This window comes from Leuciscus leuciscus (assembly GCF_965113295.1).
Source record: "Leuciscus leuciscus genome assembly, chromosome: 18".
NCBI classification, from domain to species: domain Eukaryota; kingdom Metazoa; phylum Chordata; class Actinopteri; order Cypriniformes; family Leuciscidae; genus Leuciscus; species Leuciscus leuciscus.
In genome coordinates this window covers 4,168,646-4,189,246 of record NC_138742.1, presented here as the reverse complement: position 1 = coordinate 4,189,246, position 20,601 = coordinate 4,168,646, and the positions used below count along the sequence as shown (strand labels likewise).

Sequence of the window (20,601 nt, the reverse complement as noted above, 5' to 3'; positions counted from 1 at the left end):
CGATCCTTGAGTATCGATATATCGATACTGACGTGGTATCGAAAAGGATCGATCCTCACATAAAAATATCGATCCAAATGTGTTTTTTTTTTTTTTTACCAGTAATTTTTTATTAATTTAGCACGCAATTCAGTGCGTAAAATAAGCTTCTAAGTGGAAAAATAAGCGAATGTTAGCGGATAATTGTGTAGGCTAGAACTTTTTCTCCTAGTCATCTGGATACAAGACGAGACCAATCAATCACAGAGTGTTCGATGCTGGTGCTTCGCTGAGCTCACAGGACCAGTGCGTTTGGGAAACAAAGCCTTGCTTAGGCCCCGTTTACACGTACATGGTTATTTTGAAAAACGGAGACATTTCCCTTCGTTTGCGCCCTTCGTTTACACGCAAACGGAGGATTCGCCAATGAAACCGATTCTTTCTAAAAACTCCGGCCAGAGTGGAGATTTTGAAAATCTTCGTTTGCACGTTTGCATGTAAACAGAGAAAACCGGAGTTTTAGGCAGCGACGTCACAGAATGTGACTATTTACGGGATTCTGATTGGCTAAGGTGGGCTTGAGCTTCTCGTTACACTGCCACCTACAGGTTTGGCATGCTCTTGACAGCATATACACAGGTTCGTGTGCACGATGTTATTTTTGAAAACGAAGAGGGGTGAAATGTCCGTTTATGAAAATAGCCACCTACGTGTAAACGTAGCCTTAGATGACAGAGAAACAATCGGGTATTTTTTTTTTTTATAAACAAAGCAAAAGTGTATATAACGGTTCAAAATGTTGACGTCAGTAAGATTTTTTTAATGAAATTAATATTTTTATTCAACAAGGAGCAATGCATTCAATTGATCAAAAGTGACAGTCAAGGGTTTTTCACTGTTAAAAAAAACGACTTCATATAAATGCTGTTCTTTCAACTGTGTTCATTAAATAATTCTGCATCATGGTTTCCACAAAAAATATGAAACTGTTTTCAACATTGATAATAATAAGAAATGTTTCCTGAGCTGTAAATCAGCATATTAAAATGAATTATCATCATGACTGGAGTAATGATGCCGAAAATTCAGCTTTGATCACTTGAATAAATTACAGTTTAGTATGACATAGAAAACAGATAGCCTATGTTAAATTGTAATATTACAGTTTTTACTGTATTTTTGATCAAATAAATGCAGAAGAGAATAAAAAATCTTACAGACCCCAAACTTTTGCAGTAGACTAGTACTAGTAGGCTAGTAATATAATTAGGGTAGTTTTGTAAAAGTCACTGACTAATAATTACAGGCGAGTTGAGAGCACAAATCACAAAATATTTAGTAGTCATGAAAACGTATTCAGATTTAGCATATTAATGATGCATTCACCTCATAAATCATGACACACTGCTCTAGCACAGGAAAGTGCATAAGTTCAAGTGCATGCTTTTAAAACGAAAAAGTATTGGTATCGGTATCGATATCGGCGATACTGACCCTGTATTTACTTGGTATCGGATCGATACCGAAATTTGGAGTATCGCCCACTGTTTAGCCTAAATATGAATCGCGTTTCTGTGAGATGAATGAAGGGTACATATTTGTAAAGACTGTTTAGCCTAAATATGAATCGCGTTTCTGTGAGATGAATGAAGGGTACATATTTGTAAAGACTGTTTAGCCTAAATATGAATCGCGTTTCTGTGAGATGAATGAAGGGTACATATTTGTAAAGACTGTTTACCCTAAATATGAATCGCGTTTCTGTGAGATGAATCCCAGTCAGCAAATTTCCTTTGGCAAAGATGTGGGCCAGATAAACAGCTGAGCTGTGGCCCAGATTAGTTTGTGTTTGCCGGCCCAGATATGGCCCACATCTTCTTTGCCAGAACTGAACCAAAGCAGTGCCATAAGTCCACCAAGCATGAGCCAAATATAATTTTATGTGGCCCAAATATGGCCCACATCTTCTTTGCCAGAACTGAACCAAAGGAGTGCCATAACTCCACCAAGCATAAGACAAATAATACAATTTAATGTGGCCCATATGTGAGCCTTATATGCAATTTTAGTATGGTTGAGTTCTGTTAAAATCTAACGGCCCTTATGTGGCCCACATGCAGCTGACAGTTTGTAAAAGTCTTAACTCAAAGGTAAATGAAACACTCAACAACAAATGTACTCAAAACAATTGACTTTTGACATGTTTAAATAATTACAGCTTTAAATAACATTTAAGAATACATTTAAGAATAAATATAATTACAGCTACTCAGTTGTACTTAACAATTTAAGTGGAATGCAGTTGAAAACATTAAGAATAAATACTAATATTATAAATAACATTCAAAGAGTCTTAGACTAATGATTTTTTTTACACCAAAATTCATGTTTTAAAGCATATATTAATGTTATGTTCAACTCTGAGAGTAATAAAAAAAAAATCACAGAAAAATAAATAAATAAAAGTAACTTGTACAGAGAACTTTAAAGAGAAATTGGTAAAGTTAAAGAAACTTGAAAGGTAAGTTGAGATGTGTGTTGATGTACAGGGACGTCTCTAATGAGGGTCGGCAATGTGTTGTTGGGCCTCGCGTTTCTTCAGTCGCTCCCTCCTCCCCCCCTCTCGGTCTCCAGCGAGGTGCAACCATTTAATGATGTTGAATTCAATGTCTTTATTTGATGCTTTTCCAGTAAGGGGATTCTGCCTGACTGCACCTGCAATAAAGATGAATTTAAATAATGTTAGCAGCAATACAACCTGGAAGCTAGAGCTGCAGGATAATGGGGAAACAAATCATTAAATATAAATTATTTCCTTTAATATTTTAATTGCAATTATTAACCACCTCTGATTGACCACTGTATACAGTATATATATACATTTTTTTTTAAATCCAGTATATTTTCAAAAGGAATTGCAAAATGTGGGCCATAATAATACCATAATTTCTTATGAAAAATGATTTAGATTTAGTTTTTAGAATATATTTTTAGAATACTTTTTCAGCAACCGGTTAAAATTTACAACACTCCATGTATTCTGCTTTAAAAAAGACATGCACACTTTAATGTAAAAACACACCAACACAGATAGCATAAATGGCACGTTTAAGTCCAAAGACTCAAATAGAAGTGTTTTTACGAACACAATATAAACTCAAACACAAAGCTGTGAGACAGCGTGCAAGCACAAACGCACAAACAGCCAAGTACTGAATGCAAGGAGGAACTTAAATACACAGTGATAATGAACTAAATACAGATAGCATGCGCTGGTGGATTGATAGCATGTGTGGATAGGATGTGGATTGCTTCTGATAAACAATAATTATAATAAAAAAAAAAAATTCTCTTTACAGAATAGTATGAGGGTCTTGCTTGCAAAGGTTAAACAACTGAGATTTCATTTTTAGTAGAAAACCAGACGTTTCTCTTTGTTGACAACAGACTTATAAACGATTCTTATTACAGATGGTTGGTGCACATTGCGTTCCCAAATGCAAATTATAAGCGGCTCAAACTCAGAGCGCTTGTAGAGAAGCATCAACTGTGATGCAGCGCAACTAGAAAAATATTTAGTCAAGGACAGCCCTACGTGGATATAATAAAATGAAAACGAAATAAACTTTCAGCAATCTTAGGGAGTTTGACTCACACATTGATTATTTGTATTGTTAATTACATTTATGCAATTAGCAGACACTTTTATCCAAAGCAAATTTACATTGCATTTCAAGGTACATATTTTTACATTACCAGTTTTTGCTTTCCCTGGGAATCGAACCCATGACCTTGGCGTTGCAAGCGCCAACGCTCTACTGTTTGAGCTACAGGACAGCTAGACCTCATAATGTTTATTATGTTCTAGTTTATCTCATAATGTTTATCCTGCATTATGTTGATTGTTAGGGAAAATGTATTATTTGTCAAATTGGAATGACGTTTGAAAAATGTGTTGATTTCATTAACAAAATGAACACTACCATGCACAGGGTTGCCAGATTGTACAGATCAAGTAAAACACATGGCAGAAAATTAATCAATTTAAGAGAAAAGCTGTTTAGGGGATTTAAGCACCAAACCATAAATTTGTGACTAACTTTTACTGAGAAAACAGAAATTACAATATGATGTTCTGTAAAGCGGTTTTTGAAAAGTTGTGTATTGTGCAAAGTGCTATACAAATAAAAATTACTTCTAAAAAAGGTTCTTACCAATGACAACTTCCTTTAAGACCAGGCTTTGGACACCAATCTTATTATTCACTCCTCTCCAATTCATAACACGTGCCACAGCAGTTGTAAACGTGGCTTTCAGCACTCTCCACACGGTGTCTTTCAGGTCAAAGCCACCAACCAGACCCAGAAAGGTAGTCTAAAAAAAAAAAAAAAAAGAACATTGTGTAAGTGGTTAAAATAGGTATTTAAATAGACCACCCTAAAATGAAAATGCTTTTATATTCAAAAATTAACTATAAACTATCACATGCTCCATCTGAAAAACATTTTCTAGGTTTGTAATATGGAAATTCTTGTCATTGCCCAACCCATACCGCACGTTAGGGCTGGGCAGTATGACAATATATACCATCTATCTATCTATAAATTACAGGAACGTCTGTGTGTGTGTCTTATTCGCATATCTCTTGAACCATAAGTCCGATGGATTTCAAGCTTAGATTGGAAATGCAAATCAAGACAGGTGTCTTGCTACGGGCACAAGTAAATGCAGTGCCAAGTTTGGCGTTGTTTGGATTGGAAATGCAAATCATTAAATGTATAGGTAAAAGAAGCAGACATTGGCTTTTGCCAATACAGTTCATTGTGTAGCCTGCTGCCTGAATCCATATTTATTGTATGTCATTATGTCAGTATCAGTATTTGCTTTCTACCATGCACAAATAAAATGTCACTGAACATTTGCTCTGTTATTGTAACAATGAGCACTCAAATACACCAAACCAACAACAATTACTTAAAACACACACAAAAACTGAGCACTAGTAGTATAATATTAGCAATAGTATAAGATCTGAGAGTAAATTATCATTAGAAATTTTGCTATATCATGTTAAAGCAACTAACATTAAGCAACTTTTCATGTTAAAAATACCCGTTTTCTAACCCATACATGCTTAAACAATTGCCTGATTGAATGAGCCCTTCTCTGATCACTGCGATTGTCTCTATAATCCTGTAAAGTAAAATAAATGAGAGGGATTCGGGCCGGAATTTTAGACTGGGCGTGTCATGTCATGCGCGTTCACGGCACGCTCACATAGCTATGTCTGGCAGGTTTGTGTATTTGCCGCCATTCTCCGTAGAAGATGGATTGTAAGAGACCTGCTTGTAGTTCATTTCAAACACCAATGCAAACTCCACGTAAGATAAAAAAAAGAAAACTTTTGTCTAGTGCAACCAAAAGGGCCAAATTGGACTCAGACAGGCGTCGGAATAAGACGAGAGTAAACATAGGGAAGGCTTTCAACAAATGGAGAGATCTCCGGTCTGCTCTGTTTAATAATTTGCTATTCTATTAAAACAGTTCAAATATCTTGAGTGTGATATAAAATGCTGATATACAAGTTAGATAATTAGACACAAATTTTGAGCAAATTACTGCTTAATTAGGATGTATTGCTATTGGAATATGCTACTTAGCAGATAAATAAAACAGGCTAAACCCCCGCAAATCTTCTGCGGATTAGCCTGTTTGGCTTTTATGGTAACGTCATAGTGCCATTTAATTGTTTATTACCTTGAGACAATTGAGTGTACTTTTTTGACCGACTGTATAGCTTTGCGCTTTTACAAAGTAACAACTTATATTGTTCATGAACGTGTTTCCATAATAATACAATCATAAGTGGATACAGTAAACACATAACACAGTTCAACATGGAGATAGATGGAAATAAAAAACGAAGTTTTCTACTACCCCCGTTTTTCCCTCACACATAAGTGTGTAATTTACTCAGTTGCCTTTCCTTTCACATATTTAAAATGACTTGCAGATTTATAACTTTATTACCTCTGAAGACATTATGATTGTAAACAAAAGATTTGCGGCTGATGCTCCTTTGGTTATGAACAGCTCGTGCGTGCGTGCGTGTGCGTGTGGTCCATGAGCGTGCACATCTCTGGCTGCAGTTTCGCTTGCCGCCAGAGGTGGCATAGTTCTGCAAAAACTCAGAATCTTGCACTATGCACCTTTAAACAATACGCGTAGCACAGCAATATTGAAACTTTAGCAATGAAACGCATGTACGAGAGAATAATGTGCAGCACACCTTGACGTTAAAAAGAGTTGAAGGGATAGTTCACCCAAAAATTTAAATTAGCCCATGATTTACTCAACCTCAAGCCATCCTATGTGTATGTGACTTTCTTCTTTCAGACGAATACAATCGGAGTTATAATAAAAAACTGTCCATAAAAGTGCATCCATCCATGATTAAAGTAATCCTCATGGTTCTGAGGGGTTAGAAGGCTTTTATTAACACCTCAGAGCCATGAGGATTACTTTAATCACAGATGGATGCACTGGACAGAATATATGGACAGAAACGGCCATTCACTGCCATTATAAAGCTTGGAAGAGCCTGGACATTTTTCTATATAACTTTGATTGTGTTTGTCTGAAAGAAGAATGTCATATACACCTAGGATGACTTGAAGGTGAGTAAATCATGGGCTAATTTTCATTTTTGGGTGAACTATCCCTTTAAGCACAATAAGTCAAGAAAAATAACTTAATGAGGTGAACATGCTGACACAGCTAAAGTGCACACACAAAAAACAATTCAGTTATCTTTCTTTTGACAAAATGACTATTGTGTGTAGTATTCATGCAAACAGTTGGTTGTGTCTCAAGTGAACATAAACAGTTGGGTGTAAACTAGATGTTTATTAGTATGATCACTATAATTAGATGCCTAATATACTTATTGCTCTCTGTGCCATTAAAGCTACTCAAACAAAAGAGAAAATAACTTACTGCTCTTGACTGAATAACTATTACACTGCATTCACGCAAAGCGTCAGCGTCAATGCTTGATGGATGTCTGAAGCTTGGTGTTGATAATTGTCATAGTAACAACAGCCAATCACATTACTTTCAGACTGGACTGCAACGCGCTAGATATTTGCATAAAGGTGATCTGATTGGCTGACGCCTTCATTGGCGCTTGAAAAGTTTCAACTTCTGCCGCAAGCAATGCCAGTGAAGCGACACAACGGAACCCAAAATTCAGTTTGGCAACGCATGACATCAGCCATTCAAAGTAAATGGGGGAAAAAAAGTTAGCGCTACGACCCGTGTGAATGCACCGTTATAGCTTTAATAAGAATTTATTTACCATATATAATTACTTCATGCAGGGAAGACTATGAAGTATTTTATATTTACATTTTATTTTTTTATTTCTTTACTGTATCGAACTACTAGGCAACATTTTATTTCTTACCAATTCTGATTTAGCATCAGGGTTCATCTTCAGCTCAGCCTCCAGGCACTGTAGAGACTCTACATCTTTGACAGGAAGACGATCTCTGAACTTGGCCCCATCATGGACATCAGACCTTGGGCGATGTGTTGACTGTAGAATTCTCATAATTGTATTTTGCTGGTCTAGAAGCATTTCCTGTTTTGTCAATATCTCTCTTAGCAAAACTGAAAGAAATTAACATGCAAATTAGCTGACTGACACATTAATCAAGTAAATGTGTTGCATTAGGACGATTATTTAATAGATTATTTTCTAAATGCCATATGTCCAAAGAACATTCATCTCTACAACCATTCATCGTAGATATTAAAGGATTAGTTCACCTCAAAATGATAATTTCCAAATAATTTACTCACCCCAATGCCATCCAAGATAATCATGTCTTTCTTTCTTCAGTGGAAGAGAAATAATTTTTTTTGAGGAAAATATTTCTGGATTTTTCTCCACACAATGGACTTCAAAGGTTCCCATCGTTTTGAAGTCCAAATCAATGCAGTTTCAAAGGTCTTTGAAGTGCTTCAGCGGGCTGGGCGCAATCCCAGCTAAGGACGAGGGGGTTTTCTAGCGAAACAATTTTTTTTATATATATATAAAATGACAGATTATGATTTAGATACTTTTTAACTACAATAGTTCGGATTGAGCTGACCAGGAACAAGCAGGGAACTACGTCATCACAATCAACAGCGCAGGCGGAAGTACCGCCCTCTGTTTACAAACGGTACTTCAGTATATGGGTATTTCCGCTGGCGCCGTTGATCGTGATGACGTAGTTCCCGGCTTGTTCCTGGTCAGCTCAATCCGAACTATTGTAGTTAAAAAGTATCTAAATTATTTATTTTTTTATAAAATGACCGATTGTTTCGCTAGATAAGAACCTAATCCTTAGCTGGGATCGCGCACAGCCGGATAAAGCAATTCAAAAACCTTCGAAACTGCACTGATTTGGACTTCAGTCCAAAAAAAAAAAAAAAAATCCACAAATGTTTTCCTCAAAAAACTTAATTTCTCTTCCACTGAAGAAAGAAAGACATGGATATCTTGGATGGCATTGGGGTGAGTAAATTATTAGGAACTTTTCATTTTGGGGTGAACTAATCCTTTAATCAAGAGTATTAAACCTGTGTTATCTTTAAAGTTGCACAATTGTGACATACGTTGTACTGGTTGGTTTCTCCTTATGCCAGATTCTGAGCCTGCTGGCTGCAAGTAATCTAAACTTGGCTGGCTATTTTGCTGGAAGAGAGATGGTTGGTGATTTGGCAGTGGCTGACTAGCTAGCTGTTGGAGAGGTGGTTGGCTCCATGCTGGCTGCTGACTAGCTGGCTTGTAGAACGGGGATTGGTCACTTGCTGGCTGCTGACTAGCTGGCTTGTAGAACGGGGATTGGTCACTTGCTGGCTGCTGACTAGCTGGCTTGTAGAACGGGGATTGGTCACTTGCTGGCTGCTGACTAGCTGGCTTGTAGAACGGGGATTGGTCACTTGCTGGCTGCTGACTAGCTGGCTTGTAGAACGGGGATTGGTCACTTGCTGGCTGCTGACTAGCTGGATTGTAGAACGGGGATTGGTCACTTGCTGATGGCTGACTTGCTGGCTGTTGGAGAGGTGGTTGGCTCCATGCTGGTTGGTATAAAGGAAATTGGTCACTTGCTGGTGGCTGACTAGCTGTCTGGCAGAGAGGAGGCTGCTGTCTTGCTGAAGAGGGGCTTTGAGTTGACTGACTAAATGTGTGAAATGCTGGTGGCTTAATACGAGGCGGTGGTTCCAGGGCTTTCAAATTTTTCCCTTCATTATCATCATCATCACTGTCACTCAAAAGTTTAAAGTTTTGAAGTCTAAAGCTCTTCCTTTCATAGAAAAATAGAAATTGACACAAGGTTACTACTGCCATATACTTACTGAAAGAGATATTTGCTAAATTTAAAAAAACATAATAATAATAACAATAAAATAAAACTCATAACAGAATAAAAAACTCATTTTGGAAAAGAGAAATGTTTGCTTACATAATTCGTCTAGGTTTTTTAGCCCCACTCTCTGTATCAGACTGAATGTCAGAAAAGAGTTCTGCTTCAGGGAGCTTTTTCCTGGCATCATCATAGTTGTCTAAAACACATGCAAGACTAAATGACAACCACATAGTCTAAATAGTCCCTTTCACACATACATTCTTTACTGGTAAACTACCAGTAAATAAACGTTAACATTAAAATAATGTTGTCAACTTGGACAGATGAAACTAAAGCACTTCTCATCCAGGGGTTCGTTTCCCGAAAGCATCGTTGGCCAACTATGGTCGCAAGTTCCCTCGTTACCAATAGAGTTCAATGGACATTGCGATGAACTTGCGACCATAGTTGGCCAACGATGCTTTCGGGAAACGCACCCCAGGTGGATGAAAAAAAGCGGTTCAGTGTTTAAAGGGATAGTTCACCCACAAATTAAAATTCTGCCATTAATTACTAACTGTTATGTCGTTCCAAACCTGTAAGACATTCATCTTTCATCACAAATGAAGATTTTTTTTAATAAAAATCAGAGGTTTCTGACCACCTGTAGACTGCTATGTAATAATCCCAAAATTGCACACAAAAAGTATTCTTGTCACTTCATAACATTAAAGTTAAACCACTGTAGTCACATTAATGGACTATTTAAAAAAATTCTTTACTACCTTTCTGGGCATTGAAAGTTGCAATGACGTTGCTGCATATGGATGGTTCAGAAACTAGGGATGGCCCGATACCGATACTGGCATCGGGGATCGGGCCGATACTGTCCTCATATACTCGTACTCATAAAAATTAGCCGATACCACGTACATTTTGCGAAACAAAACTGGCCGCGGCGAGTGCTTTGTCGAGGTGAACTGAGGCATAGACGCACGAGCTGGAGGAAACACCTCTAATTTACACACGCACCTTCAAGCGCACCACAAGAACGAGGCTGCCAAACTGGGCCCCACTGCAAAAAAACCACCGCAGAAGCCAGACACCCAAGTACAGCTGTCTATCAGTCATGCGTTTGCACAATGTACTAAATATAAGAGGGACGGTGTAAGGCGGAATGAATTCACTGATGCAGTCACCAAATATATCTGTAAGGAAATGGTGTCTTTCATCACGGTTGAAAAAAAATCTTTTAAAGAACTTGTTACCAAACTCGACAGCTAGTATGAATTGCCAGGGTGAAAATATTTTTCCAAAACCGCTGTCCCGCGCGCCTACAACCGTGCACATGTTATTTGGATGAAAACTAAATCGTATATTTAAGTAAAGTAAAACATGAACTGTTACCTGAATTAAGTATAATGAGTGGTTCCCTACATTATTACAGGACGTGTGCAGGTCAAGAAGTTTCATGAACGCAAACATCCGAAGTGCTCGCCCCGCAAACCAGCGTCTCAGCGCGTGAACACGGAATTATTGTCTTTCACGTCTTGAGCTTGTACGGACAAATTCACACAAAATTATGTAAAAACGCCTGTTTTGGCGAGTATCCTATAGTAAACAAAGTCGGTTATATCTCAAATGAACGTAGCCATGTTCAAATGCGGTCTGTGTGTTCGGTCATAAAGGGGCAGCAGTTTGATAAACCTGCTTCTGTGTTTTAATGTTAATCAAACAAATGACAAAGAAATACTCACAGCTCTTGACTAAATAGGCTACCCTTTTCAACTTTACAAAAATATCCATCTATATATAATTTATACAGTAATGAATATGCTTTTTTTCACATTTGATTACTTTATTCAAATGTCTGTACCTGTTAGATCTACCTGAAAAACTCTAAAAACACTATTTATTTCATTTGTAGTCTTTATTTGTTATATTGTATTTATTTGTCCTATTTGTAATTCGATTGTTTGTTCTGCTTACAACTGCTTACTTGTTTTAAATTCACATTAATTAGGCAGGTAGTTTTTGTTGTAGAATCAAACTTGGATTAAATAATTGATATTTCACTGGTTTTGACAAACATCTGAACCACTGACCCGATCCTCAGCACTGAGCCCAGCTGAAGCAGCTCTAAATATGTGCTGTGGCTATTAAATTAAAAATAAAGCAATAGAATGAAAAGTGACAGTAACAGAAGCTCATACAATGCATTTTAGCAGGCTTAATTAAGCATGAAAATAACTGAAAGAAAAAAATATATATATGATGAACAAATTAAGCCAACTAATATGATGTATATTCTTTTGGTTTATCTACTAATACATTTAAAAATTACAAATGCAGTGAAAATTCAGGTATCGGCGAGTACCAAAAATCAAAGTATCGGTATTGGACTCGTTCTGCAAAAAGTGGTATCGGGACATCCCTATCAGAAACCTCTCGGATTTCATCAAAAATATCCTCATTTGTGTTCCAAAAATGAACAAAGGTCTTACGGGTTCAAAACGACATTAGGGAATCAATGAAATCGTTTTAATTTTTGGCTGAACTAACACTTTAAAGGTCATTTCAAACGTTTGACATCAGAGGCTACTAGTATTCTGGTACTGATGTGTGAATGATATCTTACTGGTAAAAAGACAGAACGCCATTGCGTGTTTGAACAGCACCTTTCTGTGTTTAGTGGAAAAGTTGTACTTGTAATTTTACAGTAATTTACCGGGCTTACTGTGTGAAAGGGACATAAACAAAATAAACATGAGCATAATTTATAAAACATTTATACATTTTATAACATTGTATAAAAATAGAAAAGTTGATAGAATCCACAGATATTCTAAACACTATCAAATATTTTTCTTTTGCAATAAAAATCTGTTTTCCTTCATTTTGTTGATAAAGCGCAAAACTTATGGTGAGACATTAAATATTATGTATCGCATATATTTATTGGGGTTAAACATTAAAGAACTACCTGTTGTGTAGAGAAGCTTTACTTTAAAGACTTTCCACTCTTTCTTGGGTTTCATTGCAAGTTTCACAGCCTTTGTGAGGCTCTCCCCTCTTAGATGTGGCCAGACACATTGGTCACCATCTACCCAACTGCTGGGCACCACTTCCACCTCATTTGTTTCCAAAAAAGAAACGATATGGAACATGCCTATTGAACAAAAAAAGAAAAAGAACATGAGTCTCAAAACTGAAAATATCATTCACATACTAAGACACGTTCATTTGAGTTCCACAGAAGTACATCAAACATGACGACATGACCAATCAGAGGTGCTACTCAGAAAGTCAGAATCCGCTTAACACTGCTAATCCTTTCATTATAACACAAGTGTAAATGATGTAAATAAGAGATTTATTATATAATTAAAATAAATATATAAATATATAAATATATACACACACACACATTTTTTTTTAAGAAAAAAAAGTCGAGGCTTAGTGATCACAGGAAAAGGGGGTCCCGTGGCCAAGCCAATTAAGAACCACTGTACTTTATATTTTATCAACAATTCATTAAATGCTTAATACAAATTTAATTGACAATTTAGTGTGCATAAAATATAACTTTGTTTGATATTGATTCTATTAAATTTGCAATTGTGCCTATATTCAGGAAAAACATTATTAACCTTTATTTAACTAGGCAAGTCACAAAATGAAAGTTCTGTCATCGTTTACTCACACTCAAGTTGTTTCAAACCTGTATGAACTTCTCTCTTTTGCTGAACACAGAATAAGATATTTTGAAGAATGTCGGTCACTAAACAGTTGATGGACCCCATTTACTTCCATAGAAGAGAAAAAAAATTACTATGGAAGTAAATGGGGTCCATCAACTGTTTAGTGACCGACATTCTTCAAAATATCTTATTCTGTGTTCAGCAAAAGAGAGAAGTTCATACAGGTTTGGATCCACTTGAGAGTGAGTAAATCATAACAGAATTTGCTTTTTTAAGGGAACTATTCTTTAAAGATCACATTCTTATTTTCAACCGCCTGTCAGGAGAGTTAAAAACTCCTGAAAGATATACAAAGCATAAAAACATATTGCTTGCTCGACTGATAATGCTTAAATATATAAAATAAAAATACAAAAACTCCTATGTGGAATTTTTTGCTCCCTTATATAATATTGAAATTTGGATGTCATTCTATTAGGCTATGTCACACAGTGAAAACTTGCACATACAAAAGAAATGTTAGCGATGTCAGCTAAAACAACAATTACTATATTATTATTGACAATACATATCGCACACTCCTACCTAACAGTAAGACCTTGTAGCTTGAACTTAGTTTTAGCTCTTTAAAATGTTCTCCCAACTTCATAGCACCTTATCTTGCAATAACACCAGTTTTTATCAATTAGGGAGGCAGACATTATGAATTAAAACAAAAACAACAATTAGATAAAGACTTACCAACTGTGACTTTTGTACTGGTTTATCGCCACACATCCCATATTTAATTTTCTGTTTCATGAACTTGTGCAGAATGTAGTAATGGTAAAACAACAACATTTTCTCCAAGAGGTAACCTAACATACTTCTCAATACTGCCATCAAACTCTGAGATATGCAAGTCTTCAGAGAGTTCCCTCACAACAAAAATTCCCAAATCACTTGAATTCATTGGATAGTCAAAGAAAGAGCTTCTATGTTTATACTGTTTGTACACAAGAAATACTTTTCCTTCGCTCAAAATGATGTTCACAACAGTGGCAATACTATTCTGTATTTTCACACAATTGTCTCCTTCAGATATTTTAATGACTAAACCACCAAGGAAAGCCTCTTGAAACTGGTTAACTGCTTTTGAAAACATCAAAGGGACAGGGCCATTGTTGTGTTCACGTCTAAGGGTCCTATTGATAGTCTCATCATCACGTGCATTGCTCTGAGCATTTATTTCGGATAGCCTGCGAATGACTTGGGCCAAAGGATTGCTAGGTCTTCTGACAAGCTTTTTTAGAGTCCCCAAGAAATTTTCAAAAGGAAAAGCAGAAAATTCCTCTAAATTACCATGCTGCTTTACGTCCTCACAGAGGTGCACTAATCCATGCACATTGTAACAAAGAAATTCCTGACCATACAACACGCCGAAATGTTCAACAAAAGACACTAGACATGTATGAGCAAAGTCATTTAACAGAAGGCAAAATTTCCGACTGAGAAGAATATAAACAGAAACTGACAAAAGCATAAAATGGCTGTACACTGGTGAGGCCAGGACATTACAAAGGACCACTGGACCAGTGTATAACAAGAACTGTCTGAGTTCTGTAGCTTTCCACCTCAGTCTATGTGTTAGTGGTCTTGGTTTACGTGCAAAATCAGAAGGTATGTACAATCTCAACCCTACAAGAGAATCTGAAATTACTTGACTCAGCCGGGAAGGTAAACGAACACGGACTGGCCCTGAACTCAGCCAAAGATCTAGAAGTCTCCGCATCATCCCAAGACAAACCAGATGCATGTAGTCATGAGGAAAACCACCAACCATGTCAATGTTTGTTTCTATTAGAGGAGACATGGCAACATGATGGTCTTCATCTATCATCTGCCGGAAAGAGAGGTCAGTCCTAAGTGGGGCATTAATTTCAGGAAAGGTCATACGGTGTTTGAGATACAGGCCAGTTTGAGTACATTTACCACAGGCGGAGTGGCCAGTGTGACTCTTGATGGCTTTGATAAAAGCCCTAGCAGGTGCATCACATACAACAGAACTAACTTTTAAAAAGAACCATTTGCCTTTAATGCCAAACCCACAGCTCAGTGTTTTCAATTCACTAACAAGATCTTTCAAATATTCGTTCAAAGATTTTGGTTTAGAGCTACCACAGAACAGTCCGATAACGAAGGGCCTCTTTACTTTACAGTCTTGAAGAATACCAAGTATTGGCCAAAACTGAACAGAGTTGCTATTAAACAGTGGAATGCCATCAAAGTTTAACTGCAGTCTAAAAATGTGTTGGTCAGGAACTTTGGACCACATGTTTTCAAATACTGTCTTTAGTGAATTTAGTATACCGAAGTAATGAAAATCTCCACCAGCTATCATTTGAGTCTTGTAAGAGGTTTTTGTTTTAAGCAGAGTTCTACCATCTTTAGGAAGGAAAGGGAGTTGCACCCTAAGTATGGTCAAAAGGGCAGACAAAGCAATCAGAGAGATTCCAAAATGTACAGCCCAGCCTGCCAGTGAACCAACCAAATCATCACTCACTAAATTCCCATCATCAGATTGGTCATCATCAGAAGCCGCCTCTGATGACGACTCAGCACACGGCTCCTCAGAATCTGAGGCATGCCTGGTAGATAAATGATCTGAGTGTAATTCCTCCTCACTATCTTGAATGCAACCAAGGGAGTCAAATAAGTCATTTACTCTTTTAACAGCCCTCCTTCTAAGGTTATTTGGTTTACATTTACTTCCAATGTCCATGATGATAATTTGAAGGGAAAAGTCTCACCGAATAAATCTGTAAGAAAAAAACAAAAACAAAATCTGTTGTAAAAAAGGAAGCAGGGTTAAAAGCAGGCAGTCTACATAGTGATCAAGTGCAGGATTTTAGTTAAAATGATATAAATTATAAGCACATCATATAACATGTACAGTGAAGAGACAGGTTTAGTTCACTTGGTTTCATCATGGCTACACTAACTTGTGGGAACATTTAAGTATGAAAAATTTGAAGCACTGTTTATTTGATTTGTATCTTTCTTATTATAGTAATTGTCATATTGCTTATTATTTGCATGTTTGCCTATTTTAATAACAAAGATAAAATAAAATATATTGTGCTTATACAATTTTATTTAAAAAAAGCTATTAAATGACTCAAATCATGAAATAAGAATTCAGTCATAGCACCCACAGGTAAAGACAGGTTGGGGTTCGTATTTGTGAAAGGTTAGAGAATGTTAACATAATTGATAATGTGATTGTTGCTAACATTTCTGCACGATGACACTGTGGCACGTAATTATTTATTTATTTTAAATAAAGGGAAGAGAATGGTCAAAAAGCAAGGCATGAACAAGCAGTCAAGTGAAGTTTATTTTATTTTTATTTTTTTACAATTGATAACACTTTACAATAAGGTTTCATTTGTTAACAAAAGTTAATGTATTAAAAAAACACGAGTGATAGCCTACATTTCTTACTGTATTTGGTAATCTTTGATAACATTAGTTAATAGAAATACAGCAGATCATTGTTTGTTCATGTTAGTTCACGTTAGTTCACAGTGCATACTAACGTTATCAAGTACAATTTCTGATTTGAATGCATTAGTAAATGTTGAAATGAACATTAACACATTAATATGCTGTAGAAGTGCAGTTCATTAGGTCATGTTAACAAGGTATTTTAGTAAGGTATTGTATCGAAAGTCATAATTTTTGTATTGTGACAACAACTTAATAGCCTAACGTTAACGTACAATTTAATTTTAAAGAGGGAAAAGTATTGATAGAATGTCATTTACGATTTAAATAAAAAGATATGCAATCATGCACACGTATTAATGTAACGTAGCTATTCTTGTTGGCATTTTATTATTATTATTAATATGATTTGTGCACACAAAGGGTTTGGGCCTACGTTAAGGTTTTTTGACGAACATTAACACCGACGTCAGACCGAGTCGCCTGAATTTCACAATAATATTAACGTTAACGTTACACAAGACATACTTTATGTGTATGTACACTTGATTTATACCAATAACATCGGAATTTAAAACGGCAAACCAGAGGACCCCTATACAGTAACATATAGGCAGCGCTATTGTTAAACTGAGGAAAATATATTAGCTAATTTGACCCCTTCCTCAATTAAACGAAAATCTAAACGCTTAATAACATGAAATATTGACACATAATGCTGCATATTTCACTTATATGACTTTAAGTGCCAAAACATTACTTACCTGAACGTACAAAGTCGTGAGGAGAAATGCCACCCGGTGCAAGTACACCTGGCTGCTGCAGCCTGCAGATCGGGGCGGGGCTGCACCTGGGGCGGGGCTGCACGTGCAGCCCCGCCCATAACGCTTCTCATTGGTTAGGGGCAAAGTGATGACGTCGATCGAGGCGGGGCCGCACCTGGGGCTTCTCGTTGGTTAGTGGCACAGTAATGACGTCGACGCCACGGTAAACAGGAAATGCGGTTGAAAACTCATGCGCCATATCGCGCTGACAGCGCATGCGTCGTATTTGCGTTAAGTGGTGACGTCACGCGTCTTAAAAACGCTTGCGCAAATTTAAAATAATACTTTAATAAAATGATAAAGTATTAAAACAACTCTAAAGTAATAATGAAAGCAGCAAAAAGTAGTTGAGCATATATCCATAGTTTTAACTATGTCTGATCTAAGGTAAACATAAGGAATTACAGAGTATAGGCTATATATTGTGCAATATCTGTGTAGTATTTTAAAAGTTTTTTTTACATTCTGTTGCACTTCACTGTGTAAATTACAAAATTACTGTAAACATTAATGGCACCTTATATATTTCTTATTTTAATCATTCCTCTGTAATAGTTCTTGTTTATTTTTGTGCATTAGGTTATTATAAAACATTTATGCCAATAAAGTAGTTTTAAGTTAAACTAACTACATACAGTACATTGTCAATCTCTGTCTGTATCCCATATTATGCATGCCAACTCAAAAAAAACAGACTCATACCAGTGATAACTTTTATTTCAAAACAAAAATAATTGTGTAAAAGAGATATGCACACATACAGATAATCACGTACATCAACCGTACACACACACACGTACATACACACACACACACGTGTACGTACGTACACACACGCAGACGTATACACACAGACAGACGCGTACGTACACACACACACGCACGTACGTACGTACATACACACACACACACACACAGACAGACGCGTACGTACACACACGTACACTCACGTACATACACTCACACACACGCACGTACACTCACACGCACGTACACTCACACACACGTACACTCACACACACGTACACTCACACACACACGTACGTACACTCACACACACACACACACACACACGTACACGCACACACACGTACGTACACACACACATCCATACGTACACTCACACACACACACGTACTTACACTCACACACACACACACACACACACACACACACGTACGTTCACTCACTCACACACACACACACACACACACACACACACGTACACACACACGTACGTACACACACACACACACGTACACTCACACACACGTACGTACACTCACTCACACGTACGTGCGTGTGTGTGTGTGTGTACGTACGCGTCTGTCTGTGTGTATACGTATGCGTGTGTGTGTACGGTTGATGTACGTGATTATCTGTATGTGTGCATATACACTCACACACGTACGTACACTCACACGCGTACGTACACTCACACACGTACGTACACTCACACACGTACGTACACTCACACACGTATGTACACTCACACGTACGTACACTCACACACGTACGTACACTCACACACGTATGTACACTCACACGTACGTACACTCACACGCGTACGTACACTCACACACAATCTACTCAGCCTGAAAAAAAAACAGTCAACCGAGCAATAGCCCTCAACCTCCTTCTCAGAATAAAGTCCCCGCAGGACTCCGCTTCGGCCATCACCCACAGACCCAGGTGGGCAGTCCTTGTATACTTCAGTGCAGTGCAAGCACAGAGTCAGCGAGTAGGGCACCCGGAACTCTTGCCTATGTTGTCTGGAAAATGCACTCCAGTTCACAACACCTAATTTAGATAAAATACAGAACAAACAATATTGAATAATTTTAAAGAGAGGCATTAACATAGTACAGAGTCATACAAGGAATTTATTTTTTATACATTTTAAACATATTATAGGGAAATGTTAGACAAGATATGCTTGAGTGTTATTGGCTTTGTCTGTAAAGTACCTAAGAGACTTACTAGTTAAAAAAGTTTGTCAACACAAACTTTAATTTGGCTTCAGAAAGCCTATCCTAAAAGTTTGAAATAGTTTTAAAAGCTTGAAGGTTATTTTTATATATATATATTTTTTATATACCTTATATTTATATATATTTATATATATTAATAACAATAATATCAAAATACATTTAATCAGTGTATTCATAGAAAAAGAATATCCTACAATATATCTTTGTATATTAATATTAACTCTTAAATCCTAGCCTATATTTCTTCTCCTGGTTTAGTTTTGCCACTATGTTTCTTTTTAAGGGCCTCTGTTGTTTTAACCTATGGTTTTAACTCTATATCCTAATCCCACCAAAACCACAGACACCACGCACACACACACACACACACACACACTACGCACGCACGCACACACACACACACACACACATACTTAGACCTATGCTGTCCTAGTTATTTGTGTGATATGATGAGCAAAGTTAGCACCACACGATCTCATTTTTACACCAATTAACATCACACTAAACGCCACTTCAGAATTAAAAATGGTAAAATAAAATGTAAATAAAATTAGAACAAAAAAAAGAGTAGCTTGCCTGTAATGTACTCACCATGCAGCGATGAACATGAAAACATGCTAGAATCACGTCATGACTTCACGCCACTAACCAATGAGAAGAGATGTTGGCGGGAAGAGACGTGCAGCCCCGCCCCAGGTGCGGCCCCGCCTCGATTGACGTCATCACTTGCCACTAACCAATGAGAAGCATTGTGGGCGGGGCTGCACGTGCAGCCCCGCCCCAGGTGCACCCCCGCCCAAATCTGCAGGCTGCAGCCAGGTGCTTCTCACCCGGTGCCCGCGCCGCGTCTGTCAAATTCGCGCCGTACTCTCTCCACCAATAGGAGGGAAGATGCATAGCAACCTGAGGTGTGGAACGGCGCATGTCTGCCGCGCTTGATTTAGGTTTCCTGTGTTTTTCCACGTGTAAGCCAAATGTTTACCACAAGTCGGTGTTTTCACTGTGTGCCATAGCTCAACCACATATGGTTCTCATGTGTTCGTTGTTATCTGGGCCATATACCTCAAAATCAGTTGTGAACCAAGAGAGCATTTCCCGCAGATTTTAAAGTTATGGCAAAACAAATATGGCTACGATTTGGCCCATATCTGTTCAGCCACGCCACATCTAGGCCATATGTGCCAGATAATACCCACATGTGGCCCACATGTAACTGCTATCT

At 37.3% G+C, this 20,601-nt stretch overlaps 1 protein-coding gene across 1 annotated transcript; it reads right to left on the bottom strand.

Moving 5' to 3' along the window:
- Window positions 1–1,755: 1,755 nt before the first annotated feature.
- On the bottom strand, window positions 1,756–20,601 carry LOC309480901 (uncharacterized protein). The gene is made up of 8 exons (XM_082145612.1): window positions 20,217–20,601; window positions 17,329–17,368; window positions 12,361–12,546; window positions 9,495–9,594; window positions 8,644–9,335; window positions 7,445–7,650; window positions 4,194–4,353; window positions 1,756–2,694 (listed from the first exon to the last, which is right to left on the bottom strand). Exons 1-8 carry the CDS (start codon window positions 20,301–20,303, stop codon window positions 2,537–2,539), a joined length of 1,629 nt encoding a protein of 542 aa, XP_082001738.1. The 5' UTR covers window positions 20,304–20,601; the 3' UTR covers window positions 1,756–2,536.